General features: G+C 32.9%; 2 protein-coding genes across 3 annotated transcripts in view; both read right to left on the bottom strand.

Annotated features, from left to right (window-relative positions):
- The window catches only part of LOC117686878 (fucolectin), a 122,242-nt gene that overhangs the window by 65,043 nt on the left and 39,426 nt on the right, over positions 1–17,773 (bottom strand). The window lies entirely within an intron of this gene.
- Positions 2,672–17,613, bottom strand: LOC105336206 (beta-hexosaminidase). 2 transcript variants are annotated; one of them, XM_034466403.2, is made up of 20 exons: positions 17,566–17,613; positions 15,224–15,361; positions 14,792–14,911; positions 14,404–14,571; positions 13,544–14,224; positions 12,997–13,427; positions 10,471–11,195; positions 10,108–10,348; positions 8,513–8,762; positions 8,275–8,412; positions 8,010–8,056; positions 6,918–7,604; positions 6,332–6,762; positions 5,545–5,977; positions 5,123–5,333; positions 4,887–4,971; positions 4,442–4,679; positions 3,823–4,072; positions 2,958–3,098; positions 2,672–2,801 (listed from the first exon to the last, which is right to left on the bottom strand). In XM_034466403.2, the coding sequence occupies exons 7-20, from the start codon at positions 10,888–10,890 to the stop codon at positions 2,750–2,752; spliced, it is 3,624 nt and encodes a 1,207-aa protein (XP_034322294.2). In that variant the 5' UTR covers positions 10,891–11,195; positions 12,997–13,427; positions 13,544–14,224; positions 14,404–14,571; positions 14,792–14,911; positions 15,224–15,361; positions 17,566–17,613; the 3' UTR covers positions 2,672–2,749. The 2 variants fall into 2 exon arrangements, with proteins under 2 accessions (XP_034322294.2, XP_034322292.2); XM_034466401.2 differs by having other exon boundaries at positions 14,404–14,565.

The raw sequence follows: 17,773 nt of genomic DNA, 5'->3' as shown, positions 1-17,773 counted from the left end.
AAAAATTTTAAAAAAGACATTCAGTATAACAAAATAAATAGTGCCTGTTTGGGAGGATAACAGTTAAAATTGACACCCCTCGAAAACCATTGTCAACCTCCGCTTCGCGTCGGTTGACAATGGTTTTCTCGGGGTGTCAATTTCAACTGTTACCCTCCCAAACAGGCACTATTTATATAGTGTTACATGTTGCCAGGTGTGTTTCTTACGATGAGGGTATTAAAGCGGATAATGAACTACCATTCAGATTTTAGTATATTTAAGATGGCAGTATAAGAACATTATTCGTTATTCATCATAATTATAACTATAACTATTTATTATTCATTCATAATTATTCATTATAAATCATGTTTAGCGTCTTATCTTCATATTAATGTTAACTACATGTTGTGTGATTTTCATATAGATTATGTTTTCGCAACTTTGCGTTACTATATATCTAATAGTATTTCCAACCTGATTTTAGATTTGTAAAATCTCGGCGCTTCTTACATATAACAGATAATACCATCCTCTTAAATGTTGAGGGGGAAAATAGGACTAAAATATCGCAAAATATACTGTACAAGCACATATATCCGTTTTGGTAAAATTGCGTTGTTGTTAAAGCAAATACAATGTCGTTGGTATCTAATTTTGTAATTTCTTAGTCTCTTAACAACGTCACTAATAACTCCGCATCGATAAGTACATGGGTTAAAAATTTGTCATAAATTTCATTTCGTCGATAAATACTGCAAACGAAAATACCGAAACTAAATTTTCAATAAATATGTGTGTTTCTACAGTATTAGCATTCAGATCTAGTGCTCTCAGATAACATTTAGCCCTTTTTAAGCCTTGAAAGCTGGGTATTCCTATTGAAAATGCTTCACAGTTATGGAAAATTTTATTTTATCTAAACATTATGTATTGTTTGACAAACTTATATGCAAGTTTATTAAATTAATAAAAAGTACTACAATCAATGCTATGAGATTTGTATGCTATGCTATGAGAAATTGAAATAAAGGGCTTAATGCTATGGTATGCTATGCTATGCTATGGTATGCTATGAGATTTAAACAAAAACACCTCCATACACAGAAGAGTTCCACACATATGGAAGTAAAATGATAAAAAGCGAAAGTTAATCATTTATCCGCAATATGAGCATTTATTCCCCCAAATAAAAAGATTTAAAACCGAGTAAAAATAATGCTGTATGCTATGCTATGCCATGCTATGGTATGCTATAACGAATGAGATTCTATGATATTATATGTGCTATGGTATGAGATTTCAATGCTATGCTATGAGATTTAAATGCTATGCTATGCTATGGTGTATGCTGTAAAAGATATGCTTCAACTGACTGTATAAATATACAAGTACTACTTTTATTTTTATTCTACCAAGTGTTACACTAACAATAGCTTCAAGATTTGATAACATTCATACACTATTAAACTGTTTTACGGTATGACGATTCGGGCGAGCACAAAACGAACCCCGCATACACGTATCTCTCATCAATGTTAGCTAAACAATCTGCAGACTTGCCATATCCTAAAACATTGCTCTCTTTTAAATACTTTTACCCCTACCATGAATCCGAAGCTAAAAAATATATGTTACGCGATATGTTCGTTGTAGGAGTTTTCCTTTTCCATTTAATATCCCATTTACATTTTAATGTTTAAAGCAACTTTAAACTAGATATTAAAACTGTTGATTGTTTCCCCTTTTTTTCATTACAAACTAATGTTGCTTCATGTAGTTCTAAAGATAATATTTTTTCTTTAAATTTCCGCAGCTACCAAACGTATGCAATGCACATTTGGATCAATATGACAGTAAATCAAGCATAGATCTTGCATGCATAGTATTCCCCTAACCAAGTTAATGAATGTCAAAAAAAACCTAATCAGCCGAAGATTCGAGGTTAACTCTGAAATAGCGAGTACTTACATGTACTACACGTAACACGCAGCACAGATGTTTGGACCATCTCTTAAATAGTGGGAAGCATAGTGCAAAATCACTGTGACGTCAAACTTAATTTTATTGACTTCTATCATCGGTGGTTCTCCCAGAAGTGTGTCGTATAAATTCTGGAGAGGGAATGTTACATCAGCAAAAAGTTCAGGTAGGTACAGTTTTTTGTTGGCGAAACGTGTTGCTTACTGTAGTGACTTTAAATCATTTTTTTTTATTGTTCCTCGAAGAAAGATTGGTGCGATTTACAGGTTTTTAAATTACCTTAAAACTCTTCCTTTTCCACCATGTTGTTATTCATGGCAAAGGAACACTGGCAATTTAGAACTTTTTTTTATGTTAGCCAATACTTTTATGAACATTGTACAGATATCAGCTCAAATTTCCTCTGTTCGTACACGTTGTCGATTGTGATCGTTACGCATAATTTCTACTGATTTATATGTTGTTTTTTTTTTTGTATAAAGATACTGAAAAAATTAAAATATGCTTGAATTGCTATGTAGCTAAAGTAATCGTTATTAACACAATGTGTGATAGTGTCATTCATTTAGTTGCCAGAATGATTCAGAAAATCAACCCTAAACAAGAGAGATAGACTGATTATTAACCTAAATATACACAACTTAAAAGAAATAGGAAACACATATAGACTGCTACTCCTCCTCCATTCTTGTTAATAATGCATAAATAATGGATGAACTATTTATTATCAAATTATAAGTACGAACTCAAAGAAAAAAAATGGACAAACTTAATTACAAAAATGTCAATTTCCTTTGATAGTTACAACTCGGCTAAAACGTGACCCATCAGCAGACCTGTAAAATATGAAAAAATAAATACTAAACATAGATTCAAAAATATATGTAATAAAACTCATGTATCTCACCTGAAATTTTTGCGTGATTATCAATGAGCATTAACAGGGCCATAAATGTTTTTCTTTAGCGCTAGTAATCAACAATTTATCTTACCTCGTTCGAAAGTGTACGTCTTCTTTTCCCACAATTATCATGTCTGTCGTCACCACAGACCATGTTTGTTCATTATCAAGACTGAATTCTACATGCATCCCCGGAAACGTCGTATTCACTCTAACAGCTCCGTTTATCAACCTAAGTATGCATTACAGTATATGAAATATTATTATACTTCTGTGATAATTTTCTATGTAAAATTACGACGACTAAACATGTATTTTTCTATCTAAAAGTGAAATAGTTCTCGTGCTATCTACCCCTGGTGAAATGTCAACGAAACTATTTCCTGGCGGCATTCAATTTTTCTCGTTTTTAACCTTGGAATCCATTTGACGTAATCCAAGTCGCTTCATTTAATTCAAAGTCAGATAACTCTTATTTCTTTATCATAAAAAATTTGCATCTCCGATAAAAAAAGTTTACTTAAATATAATAAAATACCTATTTACTGGCAAGGAAAACGATAGCAAGTTTATTGTCCCCCTCGACAGCAACTATTCACCTCATCTTTGCCTCGGGAAATAGTTGCTGTGTCAAGGGACAATAAACTTGCTATGGTTCTCATAACAGTTAAGTTAATAAATATGCATTTTAAATGCTTTTTAAGTTATCTACGAATTTAAAGACACATGCTTTTCATCTTTGCTTCACATGAAATATTGCAAGCTTTAAGGGAAAAAAAGACATTCTTATAGATATTTATGAGCTTATAATTACGATGCGATTGATAATTCTCAATCTGTACCAATAATGTTTATCATATACACTGTTGAATATACGTACTTGGTCCATTTGTTCTTACACATTTTACAAATACCTTGCAATAATGTATGTGTACGCTATTTGATACCACTATTACCTTGCCCCTGGAGGAGGTAATCTGTACATGACCCCCATTTTGTCCAATCTCATGAACTCTTTTGTCAAAGCCGCTGAAAACGAGGTCCATTCTTCATTAGTTTTGCGGATTCTCTCCACTTTATCTTCTGTTCTTTCCCACAATGCCTCATGCCACGCGCGTTCAGCAACGCCCAGCAGTCTTGGAAAAATCATTTCATGAAGTTCTTCAACGGTCCGCATTGCCTCTGTCCAAACTTGCGCTTGCATACCTAAACAAAAACATGCATTTTGAGGGCCTTATTGTGTTTTTTTTTAGATAAAAATACTGTTTAAATAAAACAAAAAATAAAACAAAACAAAGACTTAAATATTATAATGCAATATCAGTGAAAGATAACCCGAAAACATGTATAGGTCTAACAAGATTGGAAAAAGTATAAACTGTTCACTTATACGTTAAATACAATTTGAAAATAATGTTTAATCATTTTATTGTTTGAGTTTTTGTTTTTGATTGATTTTTTCTCATATCCAAAATATTATCTAAAATCGATTTAACAAAAGGAAATTCTGAAAACTCGGTATTATGTCAAGCTTGTTCAATTACATTTTTTTGAATATCTGTATTTAAATCTAACCGATGATATTTTCTGGTCTCTTTAATGTTGTACATATCCCATTGGATGGACAAATGTCAATTTGTGTGAAAGGTTTGTTATTGGAGTCTTGATCAGGATTGTAATATATATTTGAAGGTACAAAGCCGAATATTTTCCGAGTATCTATGTATCGCGATGCCCAGGAGGCACCGCGTTCTTTTGGGTCGGGCTCGTGTGTATGGTCCAGATATAGGTGAGTCGCGTGCCCGATTACGACCTGTAACATATGCTTGATTATGTAAAACAAGTATTAACAGGAAAACAATGGATAAACAACTTAAAAATGAACTTTAAAAATCAAACTCCCATTGAAAGTATTGACGAAATTGAGTTTTATTGAATACTATATTTTTATTTAGTGCATTTTGATCATCATAATAGTACGTTATATTAAGGATTTCAAGAAAACGTAGTTGAAACGTACATTGTAACCTGCATTAGCCAGCTTATAAGCACTCTCTCCGTTGCCCCATTCACATATATTGTTCCAGTTCAGAACCATCACATCTCTTCAGATATTAAAAACAAGATTAAATGTAAGTTAATGAAGAAGAAAAAGGGTTTTGAAAGACAAAAAGTGTAATACTTGACTTTTAATCACTGATAGCATTACTTTACATAATATCAAGTTAAAAAGGAGTGAGATACTCAAAACCTTACCTTTTAGGGGATATTTCGGTCACATTCAATAGTGTATTTTCATTACTCAGAACGTCTTCAAAGACAGCCATTCTTAAACCCTCGTCATCTAATATCTTTGAAACTTTAGAGACAAAGTATTGTCGTAAATGGTGGGTGTCATTTACACCATTGACTATCTTTTGGGTTTGACAATCAGATGAGTTGGACCAAACATCAGCCATTCCATCACCTAATATATTCAATCATTGGATAATTTTTATTACATCAGTGTATTTTTAGCTTTATCTTGAACATTCTAATAAGTCTCAGGTTTTTTTTATTATCTGTCTATGGTTAAAGGTGCATGTATCTATGTCAAAATACTACTTTTGTTTTTCTATCTGAATTGAGTGGACTTTTTTGTACTATTGCTAAAAAATATTCTCATTGAATAGCATTACCTCCTATATGTAGCGTCCGCAAGGGTTGAATGTCGACATGCATATCTTTGATAGATCTAACTACGTGGCGAATAAATTCATATGTTGAATTCATGCATATATTAATGGCGTTATCCTTAAACATCTGCATTGTCAAATACTCTGTTTTATCCTCGAAATCCGTCAAAAGGAACTGATGAGCAGCGGATTTATTCCCATAGTTCATGTACTTTCGGTATCGGACTTCCATTGCCCTTTTCGCTGCATGTGTATGAATTGGTAGCGATATTTCCGGTATAACGCGAATATGACGATCGTTGGCATATCTGAGGATATCTTTATAATCGTTGATTGTATAATAACCGGAACCATACGCAGTTTTAGACGCCCCTGATCCAAGTTGAGGAACAACGCACTCCTCCTCTTGGGGATCGTGGCATCTTGTTGAACCCACCTAAAGAAAAATTTTCGTTAATGTTAACATTATTTACATTTTATCAGATGTGTTTAATGTGATGTTGTATCAGACAGAATTGACACAATAAGATTATTATTTTGTCTTATAAAAGGATTACTTGTAACCTACAACAAAAATACCTCACACGTTAACACAGAACATGATTGAGGTGTGTGGTTCCAATAATCCCCTTTTCTTTAATTAAAAGTTCAAAAAACTCTTTCAAAAATTGTATTATCAATAAAAAAAGTGATCTTGAGTATAATTATACCCCTTTTTAAGTAAAATCTGTCTTTAACATAATCGATACATTTACATAATTGATATGAATACGATGTGTATAACTTTTACCGCTGTCAACTCAGGAATTCCCGGGATCTCAAGGCGCCATCCTTCATCATCCGTCAGGTGAAAGTGAAGTGTGTTCAACTTGTACATAGACAGGACTTCCAAGAGCTTGTAAATTTCTTTTTTCGGTTGAAAATTTCTGCTGACATCGAGATGCAGTCCTCGGTATGGAAATCGAGGCTGGTCTCTTATTGTAAAGACTGGAAGATGGTTTGATCCATTGCGGGTTTCTTTTAAAAATGCTAGAGTCTTGTAGGCGTAAAATGCTCCTTTACTTGTTTGGGCTGAAATTGTGATGGCGTGGGGCGATGCATTGATTTCATACGATTCGTCTCTAGTGCGGTTGTTATCAAGAATATGCACATGCGATAACTTTTGAAGTTCAATATATTTTATCGATGTCTTTCTTAAGCTGGTGCTGATGTTTAATAAATCTGGAAAATGATTTAAATTTGTTATATGAAGCAGCTGAAAAAGTGACTGCAAATTATACTTGTTTAAAGTACTTCAACACCAAATAAAATTGATGTAATTTCAAAAGTAAATGATTTATTATCCATATTAAACTAAAGTATGTTTTGCTACAAACCTGCAATCAACATTGATTCGTTAGGGAAATCAGTCGATACATGCATCACCCACGTGTCATCAATTATTATACTTCTGTTGTTGAAATGTATGTGCACCGGGGTAGGAATGACATGTTTGGGCTCAGTGTCTTTCTCGTTTGTGGCGTCATTAATTTGAAATCTTTCTTCCGGTGTAAATGGAGAAAGGACGTCTCCTTGAAAACGTAGATACTGTTCTGGTTGATTTAAAGGCCCTACAAAAAGCAAAGTCTCGTTCCTCGTGAACAAGATTTCTTTGGCTTGCATACCTTCGGCTGCAACGTACCAATTGGGCATGGAGTCACTCCTTGCTACCTGGTAACCCTGTGCTTTTAATGTACATGTTACACCATTTTTATTGGACAAGTGAAATTGCCTTTCTGGTTTTAATTTAAATAAAGATCCGGCTACATGAAACACTTTCATTTCGCAGTTTGGCAGAAGATATCCTTTCGGATAAGGGTAGCTATCAGGTTGAATAAGATGTGTTGAAAAGAAGTATATTTCCCAGTTTCCATAGAAAATGTCTTCCTTCCCTTTGTTTATTATCGTAACGTTCGCCGTAAAAGTTTGGTTTGTTTCTATGTTGCTTACAACGTTGTAACTAATCACAATGTTTTCAGCTAAGTAATCAACCTGATGCTGGACTGATAATGGCACAGGCTCGTCTGAAATTCAAATCAGAACAACACAAAAAAATATTAATCAAACCTATTGCATTACGAATTAGATTAAATGATCACACGATGTTTAACTTTGAGCTTAATTGAAACTTAATTAAATGTTTTAGATTCACCGATTTATGGAAATAGTGATTATAAAATACATTGTATGTGTTATCTGGTGTTTCGAAAACAATCCTTTAAATCATATGTTACGGACCTTTTCGTGGAAGTTGATAATATATTGTATTTTCTTAATTTTTCACGACACATAACAAACCCCCGTGAAAAGAAACCTCATTTTGAAAAAGTATGCGTTGCTGATTCATAAATGTATGATGCTTATAATCTCTTGCATTTAGAACTATCATAAATGAGAAGAAAATAGGAGATGAAAAATTATCACCTTACCCAAATGAAATGGGATTGGCCTGCTGACGCGTTCTCTGTTTCGAGTACTTTTAAAACAATTAGAAACAAATCAATATGGATTAGGCTAGCTAACAATAATAATAAATCTTCAAATGCTAAAGATTACAAAACTAGATGTTTAAATAATTCTACAGTGATGTTTACCTGAACATTTAAGTTAGCAAATTAATTCAGAACCCCAAAGTCTCTAAACTAATCGTTATTTAGAAAGGAAGCGTGTATATCAAATAGATAAAAAGTGAACCTTGAACGAAGCAAAATCGTATTTCGTTTAGGATGGAATCCGTCAAAAACATCAAACCAAGTTACACCCTCGTCATAACTGTACTGAACAATGTGACCTGGAAACTCTGTGTTGGCATGGAAGGTGCCATTTATCTTTCTACATGTAAGTACAAAAATCAAGGTATTTAAGATAGAAAAAGCAGTTTATGTAACATGTGCAATATGATAAGGGGATTTTTTTTTGATAATGTTATTACATAGCTCCAGGTAGAGGAATTCTGTACTTTATCCCCAAACTCTGAAGACGATCTAGTTCTTTGTAAGCTATTGTGTTAGCAAATTCCTCCCAGTCTGCGAATGAGGTTTGAGTTCTTTCTGGTGTATCTAAGTCTTCCCATGTTGCTTTATGCCAAGCTCTCTCCGCTACAGATAAAATTCTGGGAAACAGCATATAGTCAAAAATTTCTGACGTCATTATCGTTTCGCTCCATATATGACCTTGTATACCTGTAGAAAAATAGTTTTAAAGTTGATGCAATGATTTATATAATTATATAATATAATTTTTATCTTTTAAATGAGTTGAAGCAAATTACTCAATAAGAAAAAGCAATCTAATTTCAAATTAAAAAACAGTGCCTCCGATCTAAAAGTTAATATGAGATTTAACAAAAATGGCGGGGTGTTCAATTACGTATGATAAACATTCATACGGCAAAAGTTTGTGAAAACTCGTAGATTGATTCCCCGACTCTTAATTATTCATAGTTTTCACGACAGATCCCTATTTTTTTTTATTTTTTTTTTTCTGTATGCTAGATACCAAGGAAAAGAAATAATAATGTTTAAGGAAATTTGCACCTGAAACGCATATAAGGCCAATCATTTGCCAAACATTTAGATAATTGTCATTCTTTCATATAAAGATGGGGATTAAAAATGTTTTCTTTTTTTATGTCACATGCCATTTTTATAAAATATGGAACCCAAACAAAAATGATATATTTGCTTGAAATAATTGCTCAAAGTTTGCATAAAAATTCATAACTTAAGAACACATAATGTCTGTCAATTAAGAACATATTGGTAATACATTAAAGTTAAAAAAAAACTTGCCTCAGTGGTGTTGCCAGTATAATGAATATAAAACATATGGTAAGATCGTTACAAAATGTTGGAGAAATCACATTATAATGCAAATGACAAATTAATAGTAATGTCATCTTTTCAAAACTTTGTATACAAACTGACATAAATCTAATGTTTCATGTAAAAGTAAAAGTAGTAATTTTAGGCCAAAATTAGAGTTCATTTTTTTCTTGTTTTTATTAACAATAACCCAAGTACGCCAAAAGAATTATTCAAATATGTTTTTGCACAACATTAAGATGTCGTTTTAGTAAAAACTCCGAGAAAGTTTGTCTCCACTGACAGTTAGGAAGCTAAATAAAAGTAGTTAAACCTTTTAAAACCCTCTGCCACAAAATACAATATTTCGCTGAATATGTAATATTTTCTTAAGTATTTTATTCAGTCTAGTTTATTTGGCGTTTTTGAAAAAAAGAATATATGCGAAAAGTTATTATATGATGATAAATTTCTAGACTAGAGGTGACCCCAAAAATGATAGTCCCAAACAGTTTTTTTGTCACAGGTGTGTTAAATACAAGATTATTAAGCCCTGCCGAAAGGATTAAATGTAAGACAATGACGCTGAAATTTGTCTTAAGTGGACTACCGACGCACAACCGATGGAAACGGAAAAAGAATATATGACCTAGTGGTTCTGTTAAATAAGAAACTAAGTCATCAACATTTACTTTTTTCAATTAGAAGTTGGTAGATTACTCACCAATAATGTTGTTTCTCTTTATCAATTCGGGACATCGTTCATTTCTTTGCCCACACACATCTGTGTTTGTTAGTGGCTCGCCAAACCGATTAGCATCGATGTTTTCATACAACCTATCTGGAAGAAACTGAAATGTTTTCATGGTATCTATGAACCGTGAGGCCCAATAAAGTCCAGGCTCTTCTGGGTCAGGCTCAGGTGGCGAATCAAAATACAGATGAGTTGCCTGTGACATTACAACCTTTAAAAATAAGATTACATCATACACTGGTTTAACATGCGCTTATGCTACTTACGCAAAGGTACAATTTACACTATATCTTTATTTTAATTTACAATTAATACAAGTAATTAATTAGCTACCTTATAATCATTGTTTGCAAGTATGTATGCCCTCTTTGCACTTCCCCATTCCCAGATATTTTGCCAAGCATTTGTGTATACTTCTTTATTTGGTAAAGACATTCGGTTGTAGGGGATTCCTTTTTCATCAACAAAACCATCTTCCCATCCAGCAAGATTAAGTCCCAGGCGATGAGAAATATTTGCGACACGATGGACATAATATTTTTTCAAATGAACTGATATCGGCTCGGTGAAATTTCTGGAGTAAGCCAAATGGCGACATTTTGTAGAATTTAACCAAACCCCATTGGCTACTTCATCGCCCCCAAAATGAAAGAAAGTCAACCCAACGTGCATATTTCGGATTTCTGTTATTACTTTTTCATAGAACAAATATGTCGAGTCTATACATGGATTCAAAGCGTTGTCATTAAACATTTGAACAGATGAATACTTGCTTGAGTCACCACTTTCGACTAGTCGGTACTCTTTGGCTGTGGTAATATTTTCCTTTTCATACTTCAAAACCTCGCTTCCATAGCTTTAATTGCGGCGCGGAAGTGACCAGGTGTGTCTATTTCCGGTATGACTTCAATATAGCGTCTTTGAGCTTCCTTTATAATGTCCTTGTAGTCTGACACAGTGTAATATCCTGAACCAGATGTAGATGTATCTGCACCAGAACCAAGTTGCGGCACTAAGCATTTTCTTTCTCTGAGGTCATGACATCTTTTTCCTGAAACCTAGGAACAATGTGTATAAAAATTTATACACTGTTTTGCACAATAGTCCATATTTCATTTTATACTTCGTCAACTTAATGTAATAAAACTCTCTTTGCTTTTATTAAAATTGTTAACTAAAATTACGGCTTAAAGATAACGTTCATGTATATGGAAAAGTATATTCACCAGAAGACGAAACATATAACAGTTTTAGCTGCAGGTCTCTGATTCTAAAAAAACCTAAAAGCTTCAGTTCTTCACGAGTAAAAAACAATAGATCGAGACCTACAGAGGTGCAGTTACAGCAGATCTAAATCTCAAGAAGATATATTATTTAATAAATCTTGGTAAAAAAAAATGTTATTTTTACCTTAAATTTATTTTAATCTTAATTTAGATATTGTGTTCTGTTGTTGTGCACATCCCTACTTTAAATGCGTTTTTGTAAGTGCATGACTTTAAATCGGCATAGGATGCAAGACAGACGGTCAAAAGTATATGTCAGAGATATGTGAAAGATATTTTGCCAGGTCCTTTAGTTTTGATTTTGACACTGGGTTTGTGGTTACTTGCACGCCTTACTCAATTGATACTCGTCATGAAAAATGGTTGTGGGTAGATGGCTTGCTGTGACATTTAGCCTAGATCTAGATCAAATGCTTCCGACCCCTGTGTACATTGTACATGTAAACTTAAAATTGGTCTGACTTGGTTACAGTCTAAAGTTGTTATAGAATTTTTTTTGTCGTGTATATGAAGACTTATTTGATATTTTTCATTTTATTTAATACCAACGACAAATTCCAAAACGTTGTTGCAATATGGTTTTAAGCTTTTTAACCCTGTAAATTTTGACAAGATATCTTATCTTTACGAACGAAATATTGCGGGATTTAGTTCACATACAAGATATCTTATCTTTACGAACAAAATATTGCGGGATTTAGTTCACATAAATAGGTATAACAGTATATCAAAGAACCGAAATAAAAGTATTTACTAACACGGGTATAATTAAGAAAAGATAATGCAACACAGAATTTAGCACAACTTAAAGATAAAAAAAAAAGAATCAATGCGAAATATGATGTGCGTGAATATGAAAACAATAAAATGACATTCAGATGTAGATGTAATTAATGTAATGTGCTTTTTTTTAAATTTACAAAATTACGTTTTAATATTTTTTGTAACAGTAATAATCAAAAAAGCTCCAGCGAGATTCGAACTCATGACTTTCAGATTCGTAGTGAACGCTCTAACCAATCTGGGCTGTTAGATAACTAAATTACGGATGGAAAATACTTATGAATATTACACTTGCTGTTATTGTTTTTTAAAAGAATATACGTCACAGTATGGATGTGTAAAACTTAAAAACAACAATTGTTTTCTTGGGGTGGGGGGGGGGGGGTATTGCACTGGGTCTCTATCTCAGTAAATAACATTTATACGTACAAAAGTAGACAAATTTGTCGAAAATGAAATGTTTAAAAGATTGTTCATCATCTAATCTATGCTAATTATACATTGTAATGCTGTCTGATTTAAATGGATCTTCAAAACAGAAAGCAGAAATTAAACAAAAGTTTTTGTCTATGATTTTAGAGAGACATATTTATTTAAAGGCTTTCTTTTTCCGTAGAGATGTGTCATGCTGAAAACTGGGTAAATGGTTCTTATTTACAGACTTTAGTGGCTATTCTACGAATTTGAACAAATTGACTTTACTTTCAATACACATCTTCCATATTTAGTACAAATAGGATTGTCATATAAAATCATTTATTTATCTGTAAACATAGATAAAGTTACTAACTTCTGTAAGTTCTGGTAATCCGGGAATTTCAATCCTCCACCCTTCATCATCACTCAGATGTAAATGAAGTTTATTCATTTTGTACATAGCCATTCCGTCCATCAAGCGAATGATATCGGATTTTGGGCGGAAGTTCCGAGCGACATCTACGTGCATTCCTCGAAATTCATAACGAGGTTCGTATTCAATATACACGTCTGGGACACTAGCATTGTCAGGCGAGCCGGCTACTAAACTAAGCAACGATTGGACGCCATAGTATACTGCTGACGAAGATTGTCCAATGATATTTATTGATTTATTCGAAATCTGTACATCTATATAATAGGCTTCACTTTTGTTGCTAATAGTAGGATTGACCGAGAGTTGTATCGTGTTGTGTATTCTTTTGGTTGCATTGCCAAGTAATTTTAATGTTAAATTCAGTTTTTCTGTAAAGAGATGCATAACAATTAATTTACAAGATAAAATGATACGCAGGTATTAAACAATGCTTGTAATTCTAAATTGCTTTTAATATTCAAAATTAAAAAAAAGAATGACAAACCTGATAAAAAACTTGCAGTTTCTTTCAACAGGGACTCGTATGAAACAGATAAATTTATGACACTTAGAAAACCATCAGAATTTCGATTCACTAGTTTTGGAGTTGGAATTACTAGTTTTATAGCCTTTTCAAAATCCTGAATAGTGTAACGTCTATAGCGTGCCTGTGCTGTAAATGGATTATAGCGGTCTGCCCTGGTTCTCTTCCACTGTCGCACTGAAGTGGATTAATCAATAAATTTCTTTCCAAATGCAGTAGATGCAATATTGACGGCTTCGAATGACGGTGCTGCAACGTACCAGTTGGACATCCCATCCGTCTTTGTCACGCTCCAGTATTGGGTAAAAAACTCGGAGTAATGAGACTGGTTATATGTTAAATTTGGAAATCCATTCGTTGGGGTGATACTAAACAGACTTCCCTTTATATGCATCAGTTTTAGATTGTAATGCGGCAAAATGTATTCCTTGGCCTTTGGCAAGTGTTCAGGCTCTATCATTAAAAAGCTATAAAAGTAGATACTCCAATCACCAGGCTTTACTGTTTTGTTTCCTGTGTTCGTCAATACAAGGCTAAGTTTGTGTTTCAATCCATTATGTTTCAGATTATCGACAACTGCAAGGCGAATATCAAGATGTTCCCCAATATAATTAAGATCACTTTGTTGAGTCACTTGTGAATCTTTAAAAAAAAATAAAGGATAAAACACGTTTAAATTCATACATGTATTTAACAGAGGGTGTTAGAAGGAAATATTCTGTAACATAATCAACCATTTCTACCAAAATGCAGACTGCTTTTATTTAACTTTTATCGAATGTTACTATGCAAACAAACCTCATAAATATATAATGTTTTACCTTTGCAAGAATTATACCGAATCAAAGTTTCATCACAGTTCCTTGGCAAATCATCTTCGTCATTAGACTCAGGAGTGATCGATCTTACTTGTACATACCATTCACTGTCGCTCGTTGACTCTGAGCACGACGACAAATTCATCCAAACACCATATGCACAATCTATATCTATTGTAATTTTAATATTAAACATTTTAAATGATAAATTATGCATGTAGTAGTTTTCATTTGTTACAGAATTGTTAAATGTGCGCCGAATTAAAAAAAATCAGGTTTATTAAGCATAATAATAATACTTATTAAATAAAATTAATATCGTCAATTGATCATTGGTGTTGCTAATGATGTTACATGTATGAACTGAATTGTACTGAATATGAAATATTACCTGGTCCACAGTATCCGCAGTATTTGGCACAGTTTTGCCTCGCCCATTTTTCATATTGAGGCGCGCATGCTGCTTTGCCGTATTCTTCACAATCACCCAAGTTGTCTATACATGGCTTGCCTATACGTATATCATGTAAAATATATTTAGAATATATAGCATTTCTTTGTCAGTTATAAAAAAAATCGTTTCGTTCAGGAAGCTTAAAACATTAACACATTATCAGTAAATTATGCAATAGGTTCAAACAGTCAAGAAGTCATTTTTTTTATCTTTACAACTCATGTACCTTGATACCTTGGTACACGCAAGGAATCATCTGCATTTTGGACAAATGTTAGGATTAAGCGTTCAGATTGTTTTAAAACATTTATTTCTATCAAATATAAAAGTGTACTAAAGCCACATCTCTATACACCACTTTGTACTTACGACAGAATCCACAGGAAGATGGACAGTTCTTGTAAGCCCATTGCACGTATGGAGGTTTGCAGGATCGCGTGGTGTAACTAGCACAGTCTGGTAATTTGTCCACACAGGCCTCCTCACCGGTGGCACTTATAATAAACCCTGTCATGTAAAGTAGGCTTATTTATGAAAAGCTGACTCCTAAACATTAAAATAGTGTTCTGATTTTTTTTTTAAAACATGTCTACTGTTATATTATAATTGTGAAATCATTAAAATTTGTGAAATCAATTTTCGCGGATTGTTTTAACAGGTTGTCGGGGACGTAATTTCATGTAATATAATCTTATACTTACAAAGGGGACTATGACTTTGAAACCCCAATTTATTAATTCGTGGAGGATGTATATTCGTATATGAGAGGTACCCATGAATTCGACAAAAATTGAACCACCACGAAATTTTATATTTCCAAAGTATGTTTTTGCATGCTTTCAATTAAGTTTAACGATACGCAGTATCTAAATTAAATCTTTTGACATAATTCAATGATGGCAACAATTCAAACCTGAGCAGATGATCAAAAATATGAAGAATTTCATGACGGATGAACAGATCCCAAAAGTATCGCTTCCTTCTAAATGCATCGTCGTCAACAAAAGTTTATCGAGATATTTGACACAGGTTTTTTTTCTTAGATAACAAAGAATGTGTCTGTTGTTAGCGTTTATTTTTTTTCCTCGCCTGATAAAACGTGCAGTAAAATTTGCTACACTGGATATCTATTTGCATAGGTGTATTGTTTATCTAATACATGTACATACTTGATGACAGACGTCGACGAGCCTTTACCAGATTCAAACAACACTCTGGTAAAATGAAACAATTCGTCGGCTCTTGCACAAAGGTGCATGCACTGATAAAAATGAAACAAACACCCCTTAAACGCTTAGAAATACATTTGATCACTGTCTACATTCGAATCGTACATTCTGCAAAAGAAAAACAACTATGCGAGATTGAGATCGTGCATGTACTACCTACATGTAACATTAGGGATATTAAGCATGAACGATTTTTTCATATGAAAAAAGTTCGCTGTTCAAACGTTTTTATTGATTATATATCATAAATTTTAGTATATATTGCGAATCATTATACATAGTACTTACTAACAAAATATTTTTTGTGTATAATTTGTTTTTGCATATTCAATAAAAGAGCATGAATATGTTAACAAAGTAGTTTCTTTCCTGTAGTATTAAGTATTGCAAACTCTTCATTGATACTCTATACCTTCTATACCTCAAAATTTGAAGACAAAAAAACCATTATTATTTTTTTGATTTTTACCAACTCTCCTATGCAGTTACTCCGGCCAACCGGACGTGAAACTCTGTTTGGACCTAACCACAGACCTTGTTTTCGAAAATAATCGATAAATTCGATGTAATGCATTCTGAAGCATAAAATATTATTATAGTTAAATATTGCTTGGATCCATATAATTTTCCAAAAATATTTACATTACTGATACATAGTTTGATGGAATTTATTCCATCTTAAAATATTACGCAACATGATTCATATGATGTTTTCCTAGAATTCTTAAAACTGTCTAAAAAGCCCAAAAATTCATATTATGAAAATATGCGTTTTTCAATTACGGATAAGAAACTACTTGGCATGCAAAATTACATATCGTTGATTTTAAGATTAATACAAATCGATGAAATCAACTCCCATCGGTACTTTAATACTTAGAATTATTAGATTATTGTCCTCTGCAATGATGCCTCCGTCTCTCAGTACTTTCAGTGCTTTGATTAAGATATTCGATAAACTTTACGGACGGTGTATCGGGGCCTACACTTGTTGTGTTATAACTTATTCACTGTCATACTTTTTATCGTCTTATCAACATATTAACTATTATGTCGTTTTAAATATGCAAAAAGTTTGTCTTGTATTGAGGTAAGTTAACATAATTTAAGTCACCTTACTGTAATTGATCAATGTTTTGCTACCAGCTATATCGATTTAACAAAATACGAATTTAAACAAAATACCTTTAGAGTGAGTTTTAGTTATATCGAGAAAGAAATATTGAGATAGAACAATGTAAATGTATACATTATAGGTATATAGACATAAATAAGTTTTCATATTTTGGTAACATACGGAAAAATTTCACGGGGGCAGAAGTTCTGAGTCATACAAGTGTAGGCCCCGATACGCTTCCGTAGAACTAGCATTACTTTTCAATACAAGATACGCTAGTTAATGACGTGTTCCGACACTCCTGGAAGACAGATTATTTAACAATAGTTTTTTTTTCTGATCATAAAAATGAAAAATGTACAAACCTGACCAAATAAAAACAAGAACAATAAACCTCATGTTTGACGACTAAATCCATCTAATCTGCTACGTTTTATGTTGCTATGTAATAGAGATAATTGAGTTACCTAGAAGGTGAACGATTTAACGTCAATGAACACACATTTAAAAGATATTAATCTAATTTCCTGACCGTTATATATCTTGACCCGGCCAGATGTTATCAATTTTAAT

This window comes from Magallana gigas, chromosome 1 (genome assembly GCF_963853765.1).
Source record: "Magallana gigas chromosome 1, xbMagGiga1.1, whole genome shotgun sequence".
Lineage (NCBI taxonomy): Eukaryota > Metazoa > Mollusca > Bivalvia > Ostreida > Ostreidae > Magallana > Magallana gigas.
Note: the sequence above shows the minus strand (reverse complement) of the source record. Positions and strands in the feature narration are given on the sequence as shown.

Bases quoted from the DNA above. Each gene is read 5' to 3' on its own strand.
- LOC105336206 (XM_034466403.2), bottom strand. From the start codon at position 10,890: ATGTTTAATGACAACGCTTTGAATCCATGTATAGACTCGACATATTTG. The intron at 8,763-10,107 runs GTGAGTAATCTA...ATTTTTCTACAG, and splicing joins AAAGAGAAACAACATTATTG to GTATACAAGGTCATATATGG. The intron at 3,099-3,822 runs GTAATAGTGGTA...ATGCATACTTAG, and splicing joins TTACCTCCTCCAGGGGCAAG to GTTGATAAACGGAGCTGTTA.